At 54.9% G+C, this 20,201-nt stretch overlaps 1 protein-coding gene across 6 annotated transcripts in view; it reads right to left on the reverse strand.

Annotated features, from left to right (window-relative positions):
* NFATC2 (nuclear factor of activated T cells 2) overlaps positions 1-13,670 on the reverse strand; it is an 81,344-nt gene extending 67,674 nt beyond the window's left edge. For 2 of the 6 annotated variants that reach the window (XM_063404178.1, XM_063404176.1), the window contains exon 1: positions 6,533-7,641. In XM_063404178.1, the coding sequence (XP_063260248.1) occupies positions 6,533-7,179 (647 nt within the window). In that variant the 5' untranslated portion in view covers positions 7,180-7,641. Of the gene's footprint in view, positions 1-6,528; positions 7,652-12,886 lie in introns of those variants that run through there. The other 4 variants (XM_063404180.1, XM_063404177.1, XM_063404175.1 and 1 more) reach the window with 4 other exon arrangements.
* Between the last annotated feature and the right edge of the window lie 6,531 nt (positions 13,671-20,201).

The raw sequence follows: 20,201 nt of genomic DNA on the forward strand, positions 1-20,201 counted from the left end.
TTTTTAAGGATTTCAAAGTATCCGGCAGGAAATACCTGAAACAGCTCCACAATTTGGGATAAATTCAGAGTACCTGCTCGCTCTGGGCACAGATCAGTGCATGTCACCAGCAGGGGTTTAATTTAAATATTTAAATTACTGTTCCAGAGTTTTCTCTAACTCCTACATGACATGAGACAGCAATTCCCATGAGAAAATATCACACAGAGAGCCAGGCAGGAGCTGACTGTGCTTTCTGCAAAAGCAGCAAAAGTTCCTAGTGAGACTTCTACATGCAGAGAGGTTTTGACTTATTTTCAGGGGGTTTCTGTTCATTTCTAGGAACTGCTGAGCCTTCGTGTTTGGTGGGAAACCCCAAGAGCCGAGCAAACAAACCAACACACAGAACGTCTGGGACAGGAGGGGAGCTGCACATTTCTTAAGGTTCCCTCTGGCTTTTAATCCCAGCACACAGCTGTTTTGGGGATAGGAAAACAGCAACGAGTCACGGAACCCTGAGCCAAACGTATTTTTAGCGCGGTTGATTTCAGAGCCTTGGCACTCCGGAGCAGTGTGTCATCCCCATCACTCAGGTCTGACACATCAGCCTGGGGATCGCTGCTGCGATTCCCTTTGAACAGAACCCGTCACGTCTCCGGAATGAGCAGAGAACACACCCCCCACAGCCTGCCCCCATCGCTCCCACCGCCCTGGGGACAGCCACCCCAGCCCGGCTGGGGCCAGGGGCAAAGCCAGCACCAAGCAGAGCCAGGCTGGGTTTGACAGCGACCAGCGGGAGCACAAAACCTCTCCAAATTCACCTGAAGGAACAGGTGAGCCCTCAGCTCCCCATGCAGCACACCCGCAGCTAGAGCTGCCCCACCACACGCGTTAAATGGAATTATCTGTGCCAGGTCCAGACAGGTACAGAACAAAACAAAACACACCGAGCAGCAAAGCCAGTGGGGGTAGGTTCATGTTGAGGGGTATGTGAAAAGCAGATTTGTATGTGCACGTGGAATTTTAAAAGTCTGCTGAATAACAAACACACCCCTCACCCACAGTGCCAGCCCATCCAAAACCGGGCTGCACAGAGCCCACACTTTCTTTGCTCACCCCGAAATACCGAGTTTCAAAGAGCACTCTCAGCCCTGGCACTGCCCCTCCCGCAGGACCCACGTTCCTGTGTGAACAACAACAGCGCTCACACACGCAGCAAGCCCCAGCCTGCCCGGCCAGGGAGCACCGCAGCTCCTGTGCAGCAGCAGGATTCGCTTTCCCGCATGGCACGGTGCAAACAAGGCGGGCACGGCCGCACACGAGCCCCGGGCAGTGCCCGCCGCGCAGGGGAGGCTGCAGCCCTGACTCATCGGCGCGGCTTCGTCAGGAGCCCGGCCGGGGCTCCGGGGAGCGCTCCCGGCCCGCGGAGCTGCCGAGGCACAATGAAGTCACTGTCCCCCGGCTCCTGCCCACGCCGCGGTCTGTGCCCATGGCAACGCCGGGGATGCTCCAGCCCGCTCTGACCTCACCGGGGAGGGATGCGGGGCGCAGGGGCCGAGCAGCAAGTGCTGCTCCCGGGAATGAACGGCTCCGCCACGGAAATCAGCAGGAATTCTGCTTTTTGCTTCGGCACGAGGGGACTGGCTGAGGCGGGCTGGGGCCAGGAATCTGCTCGAGGAAAGGGCAGAGCAGAGCCAAGAGCCCCAGGAGGGGACATCAGCACCAGCAGCAGTTTGCTGCTTAAACAGAGTCAAGCCCTGCCTTTGTGAGGGGCAGAGGATGCTCGCCAGCAGCTCAGCTGCGTTTTCTCTGTCCTTGCAGAGACCCGTGGGGACACAGCCCAGGACACAGCAATGCTAAAGCTCCTCTCTGAGCTGCCAAGGCGAGCTTGAGCAGGGCTGCAGGAGCTCAGGGCAGCAAACCCCACACTGCTGCCCTCTGCCACGCTGGGCAGGGCAGGGAGCAGCCCTGCCACCCTCCGGCTGGGCTGCCCGGGCAGGGACAGCCCGCTGCACCCCCTGCAAGAGAGCAGGCAGTGATGCACCAGCCCAGCAGAGGTGTGCTCCAAGGACTGCAGCAGCACGGAAACCTCGGGGCAGAGGCCTCAGAGGCGCAGCTTTGCTCCCAGGGCTGTGCCACCTTCAAGAGTCCATCTCTCTCTGCATGTTGCATCCCAGAACTCTGACTGGAGTACTCCAGCCAAGGACTGTCCTCTCCACTGCCCTGCTGAGGGACACCTCACAGAGCTCCTCAGCACGGGCAGCTCCAGCACCCCCTCCCTGCACTCAGGCATTTCCTGAGATTTCACTGCTGATTCACCCTCTGATTCAGTACCAAGAGATCCTTCTGCTTTGACAGGGGGTTAAAAGAAAGTGAGTTTGGCACCCAGGCAGCACTGGCATCTCCTCATGCTCTCAGCCAGCTTTCCTGTCAGCAAACAGCCTTCCCTGGGTCACTCAACTCCTCTTCCTAGAGCAGAGTGACCCCCAAACCCCTGGGATGCCACCCAAGCTGCCTACAAGCTGCCAGCTCTCACTGCCCCTTTTTTCCACAGGTTTTGCCCTCATGACTGTCTCTCTTACCGCAGCAGGGGATGAAGCAGGGCTCTGGATGCTCCTGTTCTGCAAACAGCCCCAAACCAGCTCCCCTGGCCAGGCCAGGAGGTGCAGGCAGCTCCATCCACCCTCTGGGAGCCTCCCCAGGTGGAGACCCTCAAGAGTGCCCTTAAGGACCCAGGAGAGCTGAACCACAGGTGGAAGGGACCAAGGGATTTCAGTTTCAAAGGACCTGACCCTTGAATTAGCAAACTCCTTTTCACACATCTCTGAAGGGCAGAAAGAAAAAGGGAAAGGCTCCCGAGGTTCCCCAAGGCCAGGCCACAGCAGTGTGAGCACACAGGGCTTGCTGAGGGCCACCCTGCTCTGTTTTAAAACAAGGCAGCTACTTCAAAGCCAGCCACTCAGCCAAATGTGACCGTGCCAGTTAGCATGAAATTAGGGAATAAAGGCTGCATTCCATGCTGGGTTTATCCAAACCATCCTCTAGGAAAAGCTAAAGATAGCCCTGCACAGGCCAGGGGCACAAGTTGGGTTTTGACCTCACATCCGCTGGCTGCAGCTCCCGGGATTTAACTGGAGTCCCTTATTTGCATAAGTAAAAGAGTCGATTTTCTTTTTTAATTAACTCGCTTATTGTCACTTGAAGGGGCCAGTCCAGAGCTTCTTTGCATTTTTCAAAGGCTGAGCTGTCTGTTATTTACACTAACTGCTCGGAAGCTCCAAGTGAGAGCCGGTTTCCTGAGTGAAATCTGGAATTCTCTGCTAGATGTGCATATTTGTTGCTTTATGGCAAGGCTGAACACTGCCTCCTGTGTTCCTGAGCCAGCCCCAGGACCCAACTGCATGCACTTTCAGTTTGGTTTTTTTTTTCCTTTTAATAGCTTTGCATCTGGGAGAAGAAAAAAAGGAACGAGGCAACTTATTCAGGGCTTGACACCTACAAGACGTGGCAATGTCCCTGGGAGCCTGTCCCTACATGCCAACAAGCATTTGGAGGATATTAATATTTATGGATGCTCCCCGCTTCCCCTCTCTACACACACAGACCTTGTAGATTCATATCACCAGATGCAGTCTGAGAGTCTAATGAGCTACAGCAAGGGCCTGAGCCTACAGAAAATATTCTTTCACATCTGCATCTCTACCTGTTGTCTCAGGGCAGGATTTCATCTGGAATCTTATTTAAACACAGGCTCTCTCTGGATTTGCAAAACACCCCTCAGAGCATCAGCTCCCAGAAGGGCTGAGCTCAAACACTAAAAATGAAGTGGCAGCTTCACCCCTGAGCAGATGGGTGTGGGATCACCCACGGGCACCCAGCAAAGCTGCAGGGAGCTGCTGGAGTGTGCTGCTCCACTGTGTGGAGCTGAGTATTTTATCTCTCACAGCAGCCAACAAAAGGTGTTAGGGAAGAACACCCGGAGCAGTTACCAGAACTCACTGCTCTGGGAGCCCTGCTTCATTTGGAAGTGCTCATTAACTCACCTGTCCTGTCTGAAATGAGCTGAAATTTGGGATACCACTACCAACACCTGCACAGGAACTCTGCAGGGAATGCATCTAATGCTTTTTTTGTTTAAAGAACACAGAGAACATCCTCAATGGCCAAATGAAATCACAGCTTCCACCTGAAAGCAGTGCACACCTTGCCCACACTCCCCAAACCCTGCTCACCTGGGCAGGCCCCTGGCTTCAGCAGATGGTTCTTGTTTGCAAATCCTGAGAAGATTGCTAATTAAAGTCTGGCAAGTAAAGGCAAAAAGCACTCTCTGCATCATTGCTGCTTTTGGAAATGGCTGTTCAAGAGGAACATCTAATATTAATAACACTGACTGCAGGATTTTTGTTGATGTTTCTTTTCCCTGTTGCTTTTACAGCAGCCCATGTTTTGGCCCAGACACACAGAAGCACCACTGACTGCCAGTCACTTTCAGGAAGGATATTTCTGGCATCCCCATGACAACAAGTTGTGATATAGGTCCTACTTTTAAAACACAACCTTGGATGGATACTGCCAAATTCCAACCTTTTAAAAAATCGTTTATCAGGAATAAACATTCACCCCAATCCATTCATTCCTGGAGCCCAAAGTTTACATTTTCCGTATTTTTTTTAATTTAAAAAATCCCTTTTAGCACGCCTATAGATTTGTTATTTTAGGACTTGTCATGAGCAGTGGGTGGAGCAGACCAGGCTGGGAGGACTCCAAATGCAGGAACCAGACTGAAGTGCTGGGACTCTCTCCTTTGGTTTTGGTTCCACTTTGAGTCCTCCCCTGCACAGGACTGGTTTGCCCAAGTGCAGCTCAGACGAGGCTGGAGCTGCACACGAACAATGAGCATCAGTCACCAGCAGCATGTGCACACAGCCCTCGCTCAGTTTGACCATTTTCTGCTCTCGTGTAAACACGCTTTAATCTTTTGTACATGAAAGGTTGCGGATGTGTCCTGGATTGCTTTCAGACTGGAGCTGGTGCCTTTTCAAAGCCAGGGAGAATGTTCTCCAGATTACAATGCTCATATATATGGTTGGGATCTTTTTTCTTTTTCTTTTTCTTTTTTTTTTAATGCTAATGATTTCCATCTTTGGAACAAAATTACTACTAATTATGGTTTCCAGTCATTCAAAAGTGAAGAAAGCAGGCTCAAGAAGGATGTTACTTCTACAACAAGCACACACTGCTCTGCATTTATGTGGTTTGAAGATTAAACTTTCTACCCCCCACCTACGTACGCTTATATTCTGTAGAACTTCCCACTTAAGGCTTCACAGCAGCACTGTCTACTGTAAAGATGTGAACACACCAGCATCTGAAGCTTTCACCAACACTCAGTGTATTTTCATTACAACCATTAACCCCTCCCCATCGGGGATTTATTGTAGCATGTTTTGATCTACATGAAACCTTGAAAGAAAATTCAGCTTTGCCCATGTGATGGCATGAACCATCCTCGGTCAGCCTCAATGCTGGTGCACATCTGTACAGTTAAACACGGACAGAGAGAATAAAACTCAGCAACAGCTCCTCATTTCACTAATGACACCACCACTCAGGCCTCAAAGGTCTCCTCCTGTAGAGAAACACATCTCTGAGGTGCCCCAGGGAAACACCACCTCTCCACTGTGCAGAACGAAAACCAGTGTATCCTAGAGACAACATCCCAACAAATCATTCCTCTGGGTCCTCTGTTTTGGCTTTGTCTGGTTTACAGAAATCTACATTTGACGGGCAGAACCCCTGTTCAGTATCACCAACAGGCAGAATTACCACGCACAAAGTCAGGGAACACTTGTCGCTGCACTTTCAGGTATCACAGCTCAGAAAAGCAGAACAGTCTGCAAATCTTTTCCCCTCGATTTGAACTGGAGCTCCCGGTGTTTGTCCCCAGGCTGGAGCCAGCCGTGCCCAGCCCGCTGCCATCCCCCGGGAGGCAGCGGCTCCGGGGCTGCACGCCCCAGTGCCCGGGCTGCCCTGGAGCTGGCAGAGCTGGGGAGCTGGCAGTGCCACGGGGCTGGGGGGCAGAGAGAGCCAGCCCGAGCTCCTCCAGAGCTGGCTGTGCCACGGGGCTGGGGCAGAGAGTGCCCGGCTGAGCTCCTCCAGAGCTGGGGAGCTGGCTGTGCCACGGGGCTGGGGGGCAGAGAGTGCCAGCCCGAGCTCCTCCAGAGCTGGCTGTGCCCCGCTGTTGGCAGGGCTGGCTGTGCCCCGCTGTGCCGGGGCGAGCCGTGCCGGCTCCTCCGCCCCGTCTGCAGCCGGGCTCAGCCCTGCACAGCCCTGGGGACAGCGGCGATGTCCCCCCGCCGCTCCCGGGCGCTCCATCCCGCCACGGACACCGAGCGGGGCTCCGGCGGCCCTGGGCAAGCACCTGCCGGCCAAGCCGCCCCCAGGGCCCGGCCCCGCCCGCCGTGCCAGCCCCGGGCCGTGCCCGCCGTGCCCCCGGAGCTGCCGGGGGCTCCCGGGCGGCCCCAGCGCTGCTCCTCGGCGGCTCCTCACCAACCTTCCATCGCCTTCAGGTAGTCGTAGTCGAAGAGGATGGAGAAGTCTAACTCCTCCTGCGGGCTGCCCGGCCGGGCCGCGCCGGGGTCGTGCCCGGGGTCGTGCCCGGGGTCCCCCTCCTGCGGGCCGGGGTCGGGGCCGGGCCCGGGCCCGGGGCCCGCGGCGCTCATGGCGGTCCGGGAGCGGTGGTGCCCCGACAGCGAGAGCCGGGCGCTCCGAGCACCGGGAGAACGGAGGGAATAAAGCGAGAAAACACCGAGCAATGCCCCGGCTCGGGAGGGCGCGGCGAGCCCCGGGCGGCGCTGCACGGCACGGCACGGCACGGCTCGGCTCGGCACGGCTCGGCACCAGGGCCCGGGCGGCAGCGGGGCAGCTTCCTGCTGCTCGCAGCCACCTGCGCCGGGGCCGCCCCCGGGGAGGAGCCGGCCCGGCCCGGGCTGCCAGCAGCGGGGAGCACCGGGGCTGCCCCGGCACCGCAGCCTGCGGAGATGCTGCCCCTTGGCCGGGCTCCCCGCGCCGCTGCCCCGCGCCGGGCACGGCCCGCTGTCCCGCCCGCAGCCCCTCTCTGCGGGCTTTGCGGGGTCCCCGAGCTCCCCGCGGCGCCGGTGCTGCCCTGGCCCTCTGCAGGCTTCGCACATCCCGGGCCATGTGCTCCGGCTCCCCTCGCCGGCCGCGGCTGCGGGCGTTGTCTGTGAGCACAGCGCATCTCTCCGGGCTGCAGCACCTTTAGAGGCATCGGCCCCGTGGTGCACAAGGCCTCTGTTCTCCTCCTGCCTCGCTCACAGACGGCGTTTCAGAGGATGGGCGCTCGCTGTCCTCCCTGCTGACCACAGCCGGGTGCTGCCAGCTCCCCGGGTCCCCCAGCCACCTCTGCCACATTGACTCCATTCACCCCCTCTGCCCTGCCCTGCGCGGTGCTGCTCACTGCCCCCGCAGCCTGGGACAGCCACAGCCAGCAGTGACCTCACTCGGGGACCAGGGCTTGTGTGCTCACAGCAGCCGTGGTCAGAGGGCAGTCCCCTCGCTTACGTGCTTGTGTGCTGCCCTTTATGAGTGTGCAGATGGCTGTCATCAGGTCTGGGAGCTTGAAAAATGCTCCTAGTCTGTGGACAGGGCAGGGAGGCAAAGGCAGAGGGACCAAGATCATTAAAAAAGTATTTTGGTGATTTCTTTGGCTTTTTTTTATTTGCTAAGCCTGTCAGCACGACGGCATTAACTGCAAGACAAATCCGACCCTACATTACTCGTCTGAGGTCACAGAAAGTCTGTTTTAAAGCACACACGAACCAGAATCTCTGCAGCTGGGCTTGTATCCTACTGCCCTCCTCACTGATGTCTCCAGCAAGCAATGAGAAATTGCGTTCCCATCACACCTCTGCTCCATCCTCTGCTCGACCAGAGGACAAGAATTCAGGCTTTCCCTACAGTTTGCAGTCAGGTTTTTCGCTTTTATCATTGGCTCTTCTATTTAAAATTCATCAGAAAAACAAAATACACTTGCTGATCTTGGCTTAGCACTAAAGAGAGCTGTCATCCTCACAGCTAACACTGCACGGAGCATGACTGGAGGGCGTCAGTTGTATTAGCCCCAGCAAGAAATGACACAAACAAAAACATTTGAATTTTAAAGTGAGATACGGGTGAGTGGCAGGAGGGCACGGGGAGACAACCCCGACTTCTGCTGAAGCTCTGTCCCATCCTTTACTCCCCAGCTTGCCTGCAATCCATTAGGCATGTGAAGTCTCAAACTTATCCTCAGCTACTCCTAGGATTAGTAATACTCCACAAATGGAAAATGTACCTTGTGCTTTCCAAGAGGACCGTGTCATGCGAAAGGGTTTCTCTGCTAGCACACGTAATCATCGATTCTGGCTCTGGCCAGGAGTGAGGGTGACAGGGCAGCAATGAGAAAAGTGTTACAGAAACGCAGGAATTAGCTCAGCTTACAGGATCCAAGGGGTTTTTGCCCAGCAGACAACTTGACAGATGTCAAGGAGCAAAAGCCACCAGGCTTTGATGGAGTGTGACCCTGCTGCTGCCCCCCAGCTCTCAGGGCACGGGAGGACACCGGTCCCGCACGGTCACTGCTCAGAACCCGCAGGAACAGGAGCTTCCACATGCTCTGAGTGCACAGAGATGTGAGCTCACAGCTCTGGGGGCCGGGTTTGAACCTGCCTCTGTGTTATTTCCAGCAGAAATGTTACAAATGCACAAAATACAGGTCTGGCCTAAATATTAGAGGGGCATGAAGCCATCAGTAGGTGCAGGCAGCTGCAGAATTCAGCTCAAGTGGCAGCTACACTTTCTGGAGCCTTCCAAAGGCTGAGTGGAGTTTAGACCCAAAACAGGCTCTTAAGCCCACGATAAAAATAAAACATTATAAATTGTTTAAGTTTTAGCTGTTAATAACTACATAACTGACAAATACTGCCCACAGTCTGTCATTAATAATTAGTGGGGAAGGAAAGGCAGGGAAGCTCCTAGACTTAAATAGACTGTGGGCTCTTCAGCCCAGTATGTACACTCAGAAACATCATCCAAATCAAAGGAAAGACCCAAACAATGTGGCCAATTCTTCCCAAAGCTTGATTTCCATTAGGGCTGGACTGAAAGGCTGGAGAACAGTGTCCAAAGGTCAGAAATACTGCTTGGGTTTCCTAAATCTCAATCTTTTTTACATCAGACGCTTCTCTTCTCCAAGGATCCTCCATGCATTTCTCCTGTGTCCTGGATTCTGGAGCCTGGTCCCAGCTCTGCCTGGGCTCTCAGCACCCACCCTGAGATCTGGGAGTCAGCATTAACCCTGGGTTTTTTTCTATAAAGTTGTTTTCATGGCCAGAAAGGTGTTTCAAGGACTGAAGCAAAGCCTGTCCTTGGCAGCATTACCAAAAATTGCAGCCACGTATGCTTGCAGCAGGCTCCACACAGAGCAGAACTGGAAATACACTGTGCTGCCATTTCAGGGAACTGCAGGATGGAAGGAGTCCTTTTCCACAGAGTTGGATCCGTGCTGGCCCTTGGCAGGGCTGTGCTTTAATAAAACTTTTAAAGAATGTGAATGCTGGACTACCTAGGTACTGAGGGACGGGGAATCCAAAAACAAAGCTAAAAAGAGCACTCCTAGTGAAATACAAACTGTGAGTTAGAGAGTACTTAGCATATTTCTCAGTGTTTAAATGCACTGCCAATAGAACTTCTCATTTACTATTTTCAGTTTCTCTTTGTACTGCTCCACTGTGTTCCCTGCACCCATAACTTCACTAATGCAAGGGATCAGAGGATGCTCCGAGATGAAGAAATTTTATTTGATCTCAGAAATGTCTGTGCTAATTATTGTTTGTCCCACATGATACATAATTTACTCTGGATCTCTAATACTGCAATACCTTCACGTTAAACTTTTTAAAAGAAAAAGAGGTAGAGAAAAGCGGATTAAGAAAGCTGCATGTCTATTTAGCTGCTAAAACCCAAAGAAAATATGAGTCAATGCTGTCTTAAAAATCTAAGTGTTCTAATGGTGTATGTGGCAGGCATTAGAAATTTAACAGGCAACTAAAACTTGCACATGGACTTAATCCAAGCTCTTTAAAATGAGCTCAGACTGTGAGTGACTGGTTGCTTGGTCTGGAGTGTGGGGACTGTTATTAGAGAAAAAAAAGGAGGCAGAGAGAGGGAGAAATATCTGGTAGTTCTTTTGAGAGGCACAGGCACACACACTACTTTTCAATTTTGGGGTCAGGTTGAGTCACAGATATTACCCCCCAATTTCAAGCTTAAAGTGGTTTGGCAAGAAAGGACAATGGAAAAATTGCTCATATCTCCACGTTCCCAGTAAGTTCTGAAGTCTGCTGGGCAAACCAAAGGAATGCACATATCATAGTTTTTTTAAAAAAAATAGATTAGGCCAGTAGTGGAAAAGAAGTTCTAGCATATTATTATCCTTGGCTATTTTTTAAAAAATGAGTGATGAAATTTCACTAGAACATCTATTGGAATATTATAAAAGAGTTCTCCAGTCCTGTCAGTGTCCCATCCATGGATGTGATTCCTGCCCTGCACGAAAGCTCTGGGATCATTTGCTGACTGCAGCCGGCATCCCACAGGACAGGCTGGCAGAGAGAAAGGTCAAGTGACAGAGGATTAATTAATGCTGTGGGACCCCAGGAGGACACAGGGACCCCCGAGCACGTGGGGAAGATCCCTGCCGTGGCTGGGACCTGCTGAAGCACAGCTCGGGGAGCAAAGCCACCAAAAGCAGCTTTTTGCTGGCAGGGTGTTTGTGCAGAGCCCTCATTCCTCATCCCGAGCCTGCTCCAATCATAAAAGGGGATCAGGGCTTAAAATTATTAACACATCATCATTTACACACCCTGCATTAGTAAGACTCTAACACTTTGTTGTGGGTGCAGGAATCCTCCCCAAGGCAGAGACCGATCCCAAAAGTGCCGTGTGTTTTTAACCCTTTGCAGTTTCATGCTGCTTTTTCCTTGTGGAAATGCTGGGAGCAGCCTTGTGACACGAAGGCAGGACGGGGGCAGAGACTGCTCCAACCTCCCCTGCACCACTGATAGGAGCATTTGCATAAGGCAAAAGCACATTCATGTTCTTTCTGGAGCATCTCAAGGCTCTGTCGTGCAACTGACTGCACTGCTCCACTGCCTACTGAGGGCTCAAATATTCGATCTGGAAATAAAAATAATCAATTAGTGCTTTTCTTTCTGGGCTGTGGCTGCAGGGCTCTGGGGAAAGCAGAGCTGCCGGGCGCTGGGAGGGTTGCGGTGCTGCCCTGCGGTGCTCCCTGCGGTGCTGCCCTGCGGTGCTGCCCCAGCTTTGATGCTCTGCTGTCCTGCAGCAGGTGAGATCGCTGACAGCAGCAGCCCCAAACCTCCTCATTCCCTTCGCTGCTCTGCAGCAAAATAACTTCCACGGGCTGCTGTGGGAATGACTAAGAGCAGCTGGAGCGCTCAGGAGAGAGGGAGTTTTGTCTGGAGAAAGCCGAGGAGACACGAGGCAGGGCAATGGCCTGATCCTCAGGCGGTATAAAGCCACTCAAGAGTCTTTCCATTGGCTTGTCCGAGAATCGGAGCTCTCGGATGATCGCCTTTGGGTGTAGGTGTTAACGAGTGTGTTTTGGCAGGTGCCCGGGGAGCTCTCTCCGGCAGGAGAAAACAAACAGCGGCTGCCAGGGCCCCTCCGAGGCGTCCCCCGGAGCCCGCTCGGCCCCGCGGCCCCGGCTCTGACTCAGCGGCCGAGCGGCGCTGCCAGCGCGGGCGGGGGAAGCGATGGAGCGCTCCGGTGGAGGAGCCCTTCCCTCCTGCACCTCCTGCACCTCCTGCACCTCCTGCACCTCCTGCACCTCCTGCACCTCCTGCACCTCCTGCACCTCCTGCACCTCCTGCCCCCTCTCCCCGCACCGACAGCGCTGTCACAGCCGAGCCCGCCCGCCCTGGGGAGCGGCCGGGGCTGCGGGGCCCGGCGGGGCTCGCTGCTGCTCGGGTGCGATGCAGGAGCGGGGCTGCGGGCGGCGAGGGCTTCCCTGGCACCGAGCATCCTCCGCCCGGAGCCGGGCAGCCCCGCACGGCCGTGCCCGGAGCCCCCGGATCCCGCGGAGGTGCCCGTGCCCCGCTCCGTGCGAGCCCCTCCGCCTCCGCACGCCCGGCCGCGCCCGGCCCTGCCCCGGGCCCGCAGCCCGGCCGCGGGCGGGGCAGGACGGAGGATGCCCGAGGGAGCATCCCCCGAAGGCTGCTCGTGTCCCCGGGACAGCCGCGCTGCGGAGGGGACGGCGGCCCGGGCCGGGGCTGACAGCGGGGCTGGCTCCTCCTCTCGCCGCGCTTAACTCTTGCCTCCTCCCGGGCCCCGCACGCCGCCCCCGGCCCCGACCCCCGCCCGCCGCACGGCCCGGCCGCGCCCCCGCCCGCGGGCACCGCCGGCACCCCCGGGCACCCCCGGGCACCCCCGGGAGCCGCGGCTCCGAGCCCGGCCCGGCCCGCGCTGCCGCCGCCTCCGCCGGGCCCGGGCAGCGGCGCCCCGAGCCCCCCGGCGGGCGGGCGGCGCAAGGGTTAAGGCCGGGTTAGTCAGCGAGGCTCCCGCGGTGAGGGCTTGGAAGAGGAGAGTCCCTCTGGCCGGAGTTGAAAGGAGGCTGCTGCAGACAGATTTGTACCGCCGTGGCGGATCGCTTCAAACCGAACCAAACCAAACCGGACCCAAAGCCAGCCCAGCCCCTGCCCCGGGGCCCTTCTGGCCGTGAGCCCCTCCTGCCCACCCCGGAGCCCGGGCCGGGGGGACTGCGGAGCCCCGGGAGGGCAGCGACAGGGACACACACACAGCACCCAGACAGGCAGCACCCACACCCTACCTTGATCCATAGACCTCATGATGTGGTGGTAGTGTACCAGCCTGCAGGCAGTTTCTCGATGCATCAGGAATTAAAAAAAAAAAAAAATCTATAGCAGAAAAAAATTAAAAAAAAAAAAAAGAAAAAAATAAAAAAAAAAAAAAAGAAAAAAAAAAAAAATCTCTTTTAAACCATCTTCAGCCAGTGCCGCCCGGACAGAGGGAACCCCTCTTGCTCGCCTCCTCAGTGAGTGTTTGGAGGTGCAAAGAGGGATCCGAACTGGGCTGAGCGTGTTCCTGAAGTGAAGTCAGTTCTCTGCTCTGAGATGAGGGTTACTAGAGAGGGAAAGGCCACTTCCTTCCCTGCTCCGAGTGTTTATAGTCTTTGAATGCTGTAAAATAACGGGATTCCCTCACTGTTTCCTCCTGTTTATCCCAGTGCCATGGAAACCCCTGGATCTCCTCCATCTCCCAAACTGAGGGCTTTCCTGCAACTTCACACTCAGGAATCCATGACGTCTCGCAGCTCCGGGCCAAGGCAGCTCTGCGGCTTTCTCAGTCTGCAGCACAAGCACTTAATTGTTGAGCAGAAAGCTAGAGAGCGAGTAAGAAAGAAATATGGATGATGTTAAAAATCCCAGTGTGTGCTTTTTAAACAAAACTTGCAGGAACTGCAAAGCCTTTCAAAGCAACGGGGCTTCTGTGCAGAAATTTTCCTTCTTCCCAGCAGAGACAAGCTCAGGCTGCTGCTGCCTTTACCTTTGAATAAATCATTCAGAAAAGCGAAGTCCCCAGCTTATATTTATGTCTTTTAAATTCAGCAGCACTCTATTAATACCCATCTTGTTACTGGCACAGGTTTTGGCTTCTAATTACCTCTGGCTCAATTCTTCATACAAAGACGAAAAGAAAAATTAAGAATCGGTGAATTTGTTTAGTTTCACAGACCTCTCTCTGTTCCTATTTTTAGATCAATTTAGGAGAGGAGCAACCCCATGGATTTCCACTGATACACGTGGAGCTCAGCAAGAGCCAAAGAGCCAAGGAAGCCTCCGAAACCAAGACAACCCGTGTGTGTTTACACGTCCTATGTATAAACAGGAAAATAAAGCAAAAGAAAACAGGAAAATAAAGCCGGGGATGCCACGAACTGCGGCTGTCTCTCAATGTATGGTTTTCACCGGAGTGTGAGGAGCATCTGCCTCTCGCCCCGGCGCTGGGATCTCCGTGCGGCTGCACTTGCACTGAGTTCTCTCCAGCGGGGATGAGGAGGTCACACATATCAACCATTCCCGGGGAGGGTGGCAGCTCTGCGGCCCCTCGGGGACACGGCCGGGGTCAGCCGGAGCCCCGGGTGAGTCACGGCAGCCGGGCTTGGCCGGGACAGCGCGGAGGGCTGCCTGGCACCCGCCCCGCATTTCCATTCTGCACTCGCTCGCTCCCCAAATCGACTCGAAGGAGGTATCGCAATCAAACTTTCTGCTGCTCGGGTTTGTTGTCCTGCAGGCTAGCAACTGCAGGCGGCCCGGGGAAACTCAGCGCACCTCACTTTCCTACCCTTTGTCATCTTTGGACACGGCGGGGTGGAAACACCTTCCCCGGCCCCGCGGGCCCGTTATGCAACCGGGGAGCGGGGGAGCCCCGGCCCGGGGACCCCGCTGGCCACAGCTGCCCCCGAGCTCCCCTCGGCTCTCGGGGAGCCTTTTCCTCCCGGGCCCGCAGGGCTGAGCCGCTCTCCCGTGGGGATGTTCCTGCCTGAGCCCTGGGATGGTGGGGAAGGGCCGAAAAATTGCACCTGACCCTCAGGTTCGGACCTGGAGGCTTTTCCCGGTCACGGCCCTCTCCACGAGGGAGCTAAAGTCCCTGACTTTAGCTTTGAAGCCACGAGCAGCAAAGCCCCGGCGCTGCTTGGCAGCAGCCCCGGCATCCCCCGGCACAGGTGTCACCCCTGAGCCCCCCACACCTCATCCCTTGCACGGGTGTCACCCCCGAGACCCCCACACCGCACCCCGGTAGGCACAGGTGTCACCCCCGAGACCCCCACACCGCACCCCCGGCACAGGTGTCACCCCTGAGACCCCCACACCGCACCCCGGTAGGCACGGGTGTCACCGCCGAGACCCCCACACCGCACCCCGGTAGGCACAGGTGTCACCCCCGAGACCCCCACACCGCACCCCGGTAGGCACAGGTGTCACCCCCGCCGGCTCTGAGCGCATCCAGCCCCGGCAGCAGCTCAATCACCGGATTCCTGCTTGGAAAATTAAGGGAAACCAAGGGTTTCCCAAAGCTGCTGCTTTGCGTGGAGAACAAAACGATTTTAATTAACTGCGAGTCGGGAGGAATAAGTAATTAACCCAGCTTCCACGCCCGCCGCCCCAGCTCCTCACTGTGGCTCTGCCCAGTGCCCCCAGCATCGCTCTGGGCAGAGAACAGCCGGGACGGGCCGTGGGGGCAGAGCGGGGAAGGGGCGAGCTGGGGGCGAGGGCAGCCCCTCGCAGGCCGGGGGGGGGCGAGGGCAGCCCCTCGCAGGCCGGGGGGGCCGAGGGCAGCCGGCCGTGCCAGGGGATCCCGGGGCCGGGCAGGACCGGCAGCCCCGGCGGGCAGCTCGGCCTCCGCGGGCTCCGGGCACGCAGGTTGGCTGCCCTGGGCTGCACCGTTTAAAAATACAATGCCTTTCTTTTAATAGCTCGGTTTGATCGGCTCCCGCTAGTTCACATGACAGGCTTTTCCTAAAATATCTTCTTCCACTAAGTTTTTTCCAACTTAAAACTGCTGAATCCTGCTACCCAAATTAAACTCAGTGCAACGCGAAAAAAAAAAAAAAAAAGAAAAGAAAAAAATAAATAAAGGAGTGAAAGAGGGCTGGCGGCTGCCTCCGGACTAGCATTCCCCAAACCAGCATATGACACAACTGTAAGATTTCCAAGGCTTTTGGAGAGTTCAGCGAGAGAATCGTGTCCTCCACTGGCTGCAGCTTCCCCGCTGAGTTAAACTTTCCTGACGGAACCTTTCTCCATCTGGCCGCGGCTCCAGCGCGTTGTGAGCGGCCGCGGAGGAGAGGGGGATGTAGTTCAAGTCTTATATAACTGTGCAAGCTGGATGCGGGGGCAGAGACTTTCCCTAGAAACGAGAGATTTTTATATATATATAGTTATTTTTAGCTTCCTTTTTCAAAGGAAGGCCAAAATCCTCCGACTTTCCTTTGCTTTCTTATTTTGGTATCACTAAGGGATTTTATTTTTGGAGGTAAGGAGCTATTAATAGCTAATATTTTTAGCTATTTATTCCCTCTTTAGGAGAACACTTCCTCTTCCTTTTAGGGGCACATTCTGGACTGCGTCCCGACCCCCCAAAAACCGGCCCAGCTGCCCCCGTGCCCATGGCACCTTCTGGGCTGTGCCCCGCGGGGGCCTGGCTTTGGGGACAGGGGACAGACGCATCTGCTGGCCGCGACCCCAGCAGCTCCTGGCTCGGGGGATGGATTTGGAAGCTGAACTTGCCCCGGGAAGAGCCGGGCCGGTGCTCATGCCGGGCTCGCAGCCCAGGAGGCCGGGCAAGGAGCTCCGTGCCCGGCACAGGAGAGCTGCAGGCAGCCGGGGAGGGCTGCAGCCGGCCCGGGGGGCTCCGGGGAGCCGCGGTCCCGGGGGTCCCGGCCCCGGGGGGGTCCCTGACTTCCCCTGGCAGCCGCCCCCAGCATCGCCCTGCAGGAGGATGAGCCTCCCTGCCCGGCTCCGCGCACGCATTTGGCAATCAAACCGATTATTTTTTTAAATTATTATTTCTCATGCTCTTTAGGAGATAAGGCATCAAGGCTTCCTGAGGATGTGCTCCCAGGCCATCGGGGCAGCTGCCTGCGTTTTATCATCAGAGACTTCATGGAGACATCTCTGTTTTCCACTCGCAAAAGGTATTTCAGTCTCACAGCAACAATAAGTATTTTTGACAAAAGCTGCTCGCCCTTCCAAAGTAAATACCGCTCTCCCCGAGTGCGCCCTCGCAGCCGAGGCTCCGGAGCAGCCTGCACAGTCCCTGCCGTGCTGCAGAGGGGGCTGAGCAGGCTCCCACCCTCGGGCTGTGTCCTCGCTGCCCTCCCGCAGCCCCAGCAGGGCCCGGCTCCTGCAGCCCGGCACCTCCCGCCCCTGCCCGAGCAGTCCCGGAGCATCCTCACAGCGTGGGACCTCCTCAGGCTCACTCCAGACCGTGCACTTGTGTAAATAACGATAAATAATAAATTCACTCACTTGATTGAGTTACAGTGTCCGATCTTGCACTGAGCTCCACGTGGGAATCCACCCACACGGAGCTCTCCGGGTCTGGGACCACGGCTGCCTGAATTCCTCCAAATGAGAACTTGCTTTTCATCTGCAATTGAAAATTCTGCTGTGGGAAGAGGTCTCTGACCGACAGCCATGAGTGAGAGATGCCAATTCTTCTACTTAGCCGTGGATTTTCAGGCGCAGCTACCTGAAAAATTCCCATTATTGGTTGGTTATATCAGGATTAGAACTGACTTGGGAACCTTTGGGTAGTGCAGGAGGGAAAGGGAGAGGAAGGAACAGCAAGGCCAGGACGTGCAGGTCCAGAGGCAGGGCTGGATCAACCCCCAGCTTTACCCCTGAGTGCCCATCCCTGGGGCACAGAACACCTGGATTTCTGTCCTGCCTGCTCTGTCCAGTGCAGCTGGACACCACTGAGAGCTGTCCCTAAATGTCACTGCATGAACAGCACAAGGAAAGATCTGTTCCCTCTGGTACCTTGCTCCCAGCTCATGGAAGGGGTTATGGAATGAGAACAGCATCAATTAATTGATTTTTTTTTCATGCAGATTCAGAGGGAATTGTATTTTAGAGTGATATTCTTGAATCTAAAGACAGCCAACCACCCACTATCAGGGCACTGGCAAAAAATGTGTATAAATTGATAGCAATAATTTCAGTTACATTGAGACATACATTGGTTTAATAATAATAAACCCACAAATTAATGAAGTTAAACACCTGTGCACGAGGTTCAGGATGGAAACACTGAGGCAGTCATTCATTATATCATACGATGGCTAAACTAAATAAAGATAATAAAGAAAGGTTATGGCTGTTTTGAAAAGGTGGCTTTAGTCCTTTCATATCAGCGCCAGGGCAAGGGAATCTGATATTATATCCTGAACAGAATTTACAATTCATTACTGGAGCTCTGGCCACACCCGGCAGCTAATCTAGAATTTCACACATTTAATGAACTTCATACTTGAAATATGTGGTCTGTAAAATCTGATTTACACCGTTGTTAAAATAGCTGGCGTTTGAAAGAGAATATATTTTAAACTATGTATTTGTGCACAAAGTTTGTTGTGTTTTTTTTTTTTTCCTTTCCAAAAACCCCAAGCCCAGTCATTAATTCACCCCAACACATATAAAACCTTCCCCACAGTGTAATTTCTGCTGCAGTATTTCTTTCAGCACCTCAGATTTACTCCCCACGTTTCTCTAGGAGCCAACTGCATCCAGTTAGGCGGCAGGGCAGGAGCCCCCGGGTGACCGTAGGCACTGCAGTCCCTAAGCTGAGCTGACAGCCAGCCCGTGATGGAGTGCAGGGGCTGTAATTAGTCCTTACCTGCCACCTCCATAAACCTCGGCATTAGGTCAGGCCTGCCTGGGCCGGGCTCTGCCATCCCAGCCAAGCGTGTCAGCTTTTATTGGATGTTAACACCTGGTATTTCCTGCAGGCTGTGCTTTTGCTGAAGGCTCTGTGTCTTTGTTGTGCTCTCCAGGCTGGGGTGGCAGCAGGAGCTGAGGGAAGGATGAGCTGGGGCTGTGCAAGCCTGGCCCCGGTTCCTGGTGGGGGGACAGCACAAGGACCCCTCGGAGCTGCAGGGAAGGAATGTCACTGGTGTGAAACAAGAGGTTTCTTTCTCCTGAAGGCAATTTACTGAGAACACGGCACTTGTAAGAATTAGTTCCACACTTCAGTAATGAGCACCTGCAAGAATTCAGCTCGGGCTTGAACAAAACCCCAGCATTGTGTGGGGGTGTGAGTGTGACCTGCTCCTTTCCATCAGCCCTGGGCCTTCCAGCAGGGCACCAGCTCCAGCTCCATCCCCTGCCGGGGAAGCTCCTCTCCTCAGGGTCAGTGCTGCAAACAGAGATCTCACTCTGAGAATTTCTCTTCTGGAACATCTCCAGGAAAGATCAGGTATTAAACCTGACAGAGGGAATGCTGATCCTTATAAATGGGCCTTATTATTCCAAACCCTAATCTCAGTTTTACAAAGGTGCAGAGTTCTGCCTCTGTGGGCACCATCCCCTGCCCTTCCCAGAGCTTTGCTGAGCGCTGTTTGTCCCCATGGCAGTGACACCACTGCTGCTGGAGCAGAGAAATGCTTCAGTGAGATCATTTCAGGGAATTTGATTTGTCCTTACTCTTAACAGGAGCCCTGATCAACAGCAGCTGGTGTCACTTTTTGTCCCAGGTTGGTGGCACCTGTACAAAAGGAATGTGAGGTGATTTTAAAGCCAGCAGAGGCAGCACGGGACAGGCACAGCAGTGCCATCCCCCAGCACAGCTCCTGGGACAGAGCTGAAGCACAGGGCTCACTCTGCTGCCTGCCAGCAGCACGGGGCAGGACATCCCTGTGTCCCCAAGCCACCAAGGGGTGCCCAGGGGCTCCTGGGCTGGCTGAGCACAACCACTGAGTGCAGCCCACTCACCTCCACTCGTGCTCTCCATTCATCCCACGGGTAACTCTACCCTGGTAAACAACTCCCTGGATATGGTTAAGCTACTCAGAGTGTACATTTAAAATAAAATCTGTTTCACATAAAAGGACAAATGAGAATGACTATTACCCCCATCTTTACTGCGTTAAATTCTTCTGCACAGATTGTTCTTGTTACTACTCCTTTCTGAGAGAATCTGAAGAGCACACAATATTCTGCCTTACGTGGACAACTCCAGCAAGCCAAGAATGGGAGGCTTTCCAGTGGGAATGCAGTGATTTTAAAGCCCTTTTTTGTAACCCACTCAGGTCCTGGGCCACAAAGGGAGGAAGAGCAGCACAGGGAATCACATTCTTCTCACAGCCGGATCCTGCAGGACACTCATCATCTCCACCTTTAATTACAGCAGCAAAACTTTGGAGATGCACCACATAACCCAGCGAGCCCCACAGCACCCAGACAGCTTTAGGGCCATCAAATGCTCGTGGCCCACAGAACCCCCAGCATCAGCTTTGGAGCTGCCCCTGAACAGGAGCTGCAGCAGCACTCGGTGCTGGCACAGCCCAGCTCTCCCTGCACTCCCCGGCAGCTCAGAGCTCCCTGCCCTGCTGCTCCCACGGG

Source organism: Prinia subflava, chromosome 8 (assembly GCF_021018805.1).
Source record: "Prinia subflava isolate CZ2003 ecotype Zambia chromosome 8, Cam_Psub_1.2, whole genome shotgun sequence".
Taxonomy (NCBI): domain Eukaryota; kingdom Metazoa; phylum Chordata; class Aves; order Passeriformes; family Cisticolidae; genus Prinia; species Prinia subflava.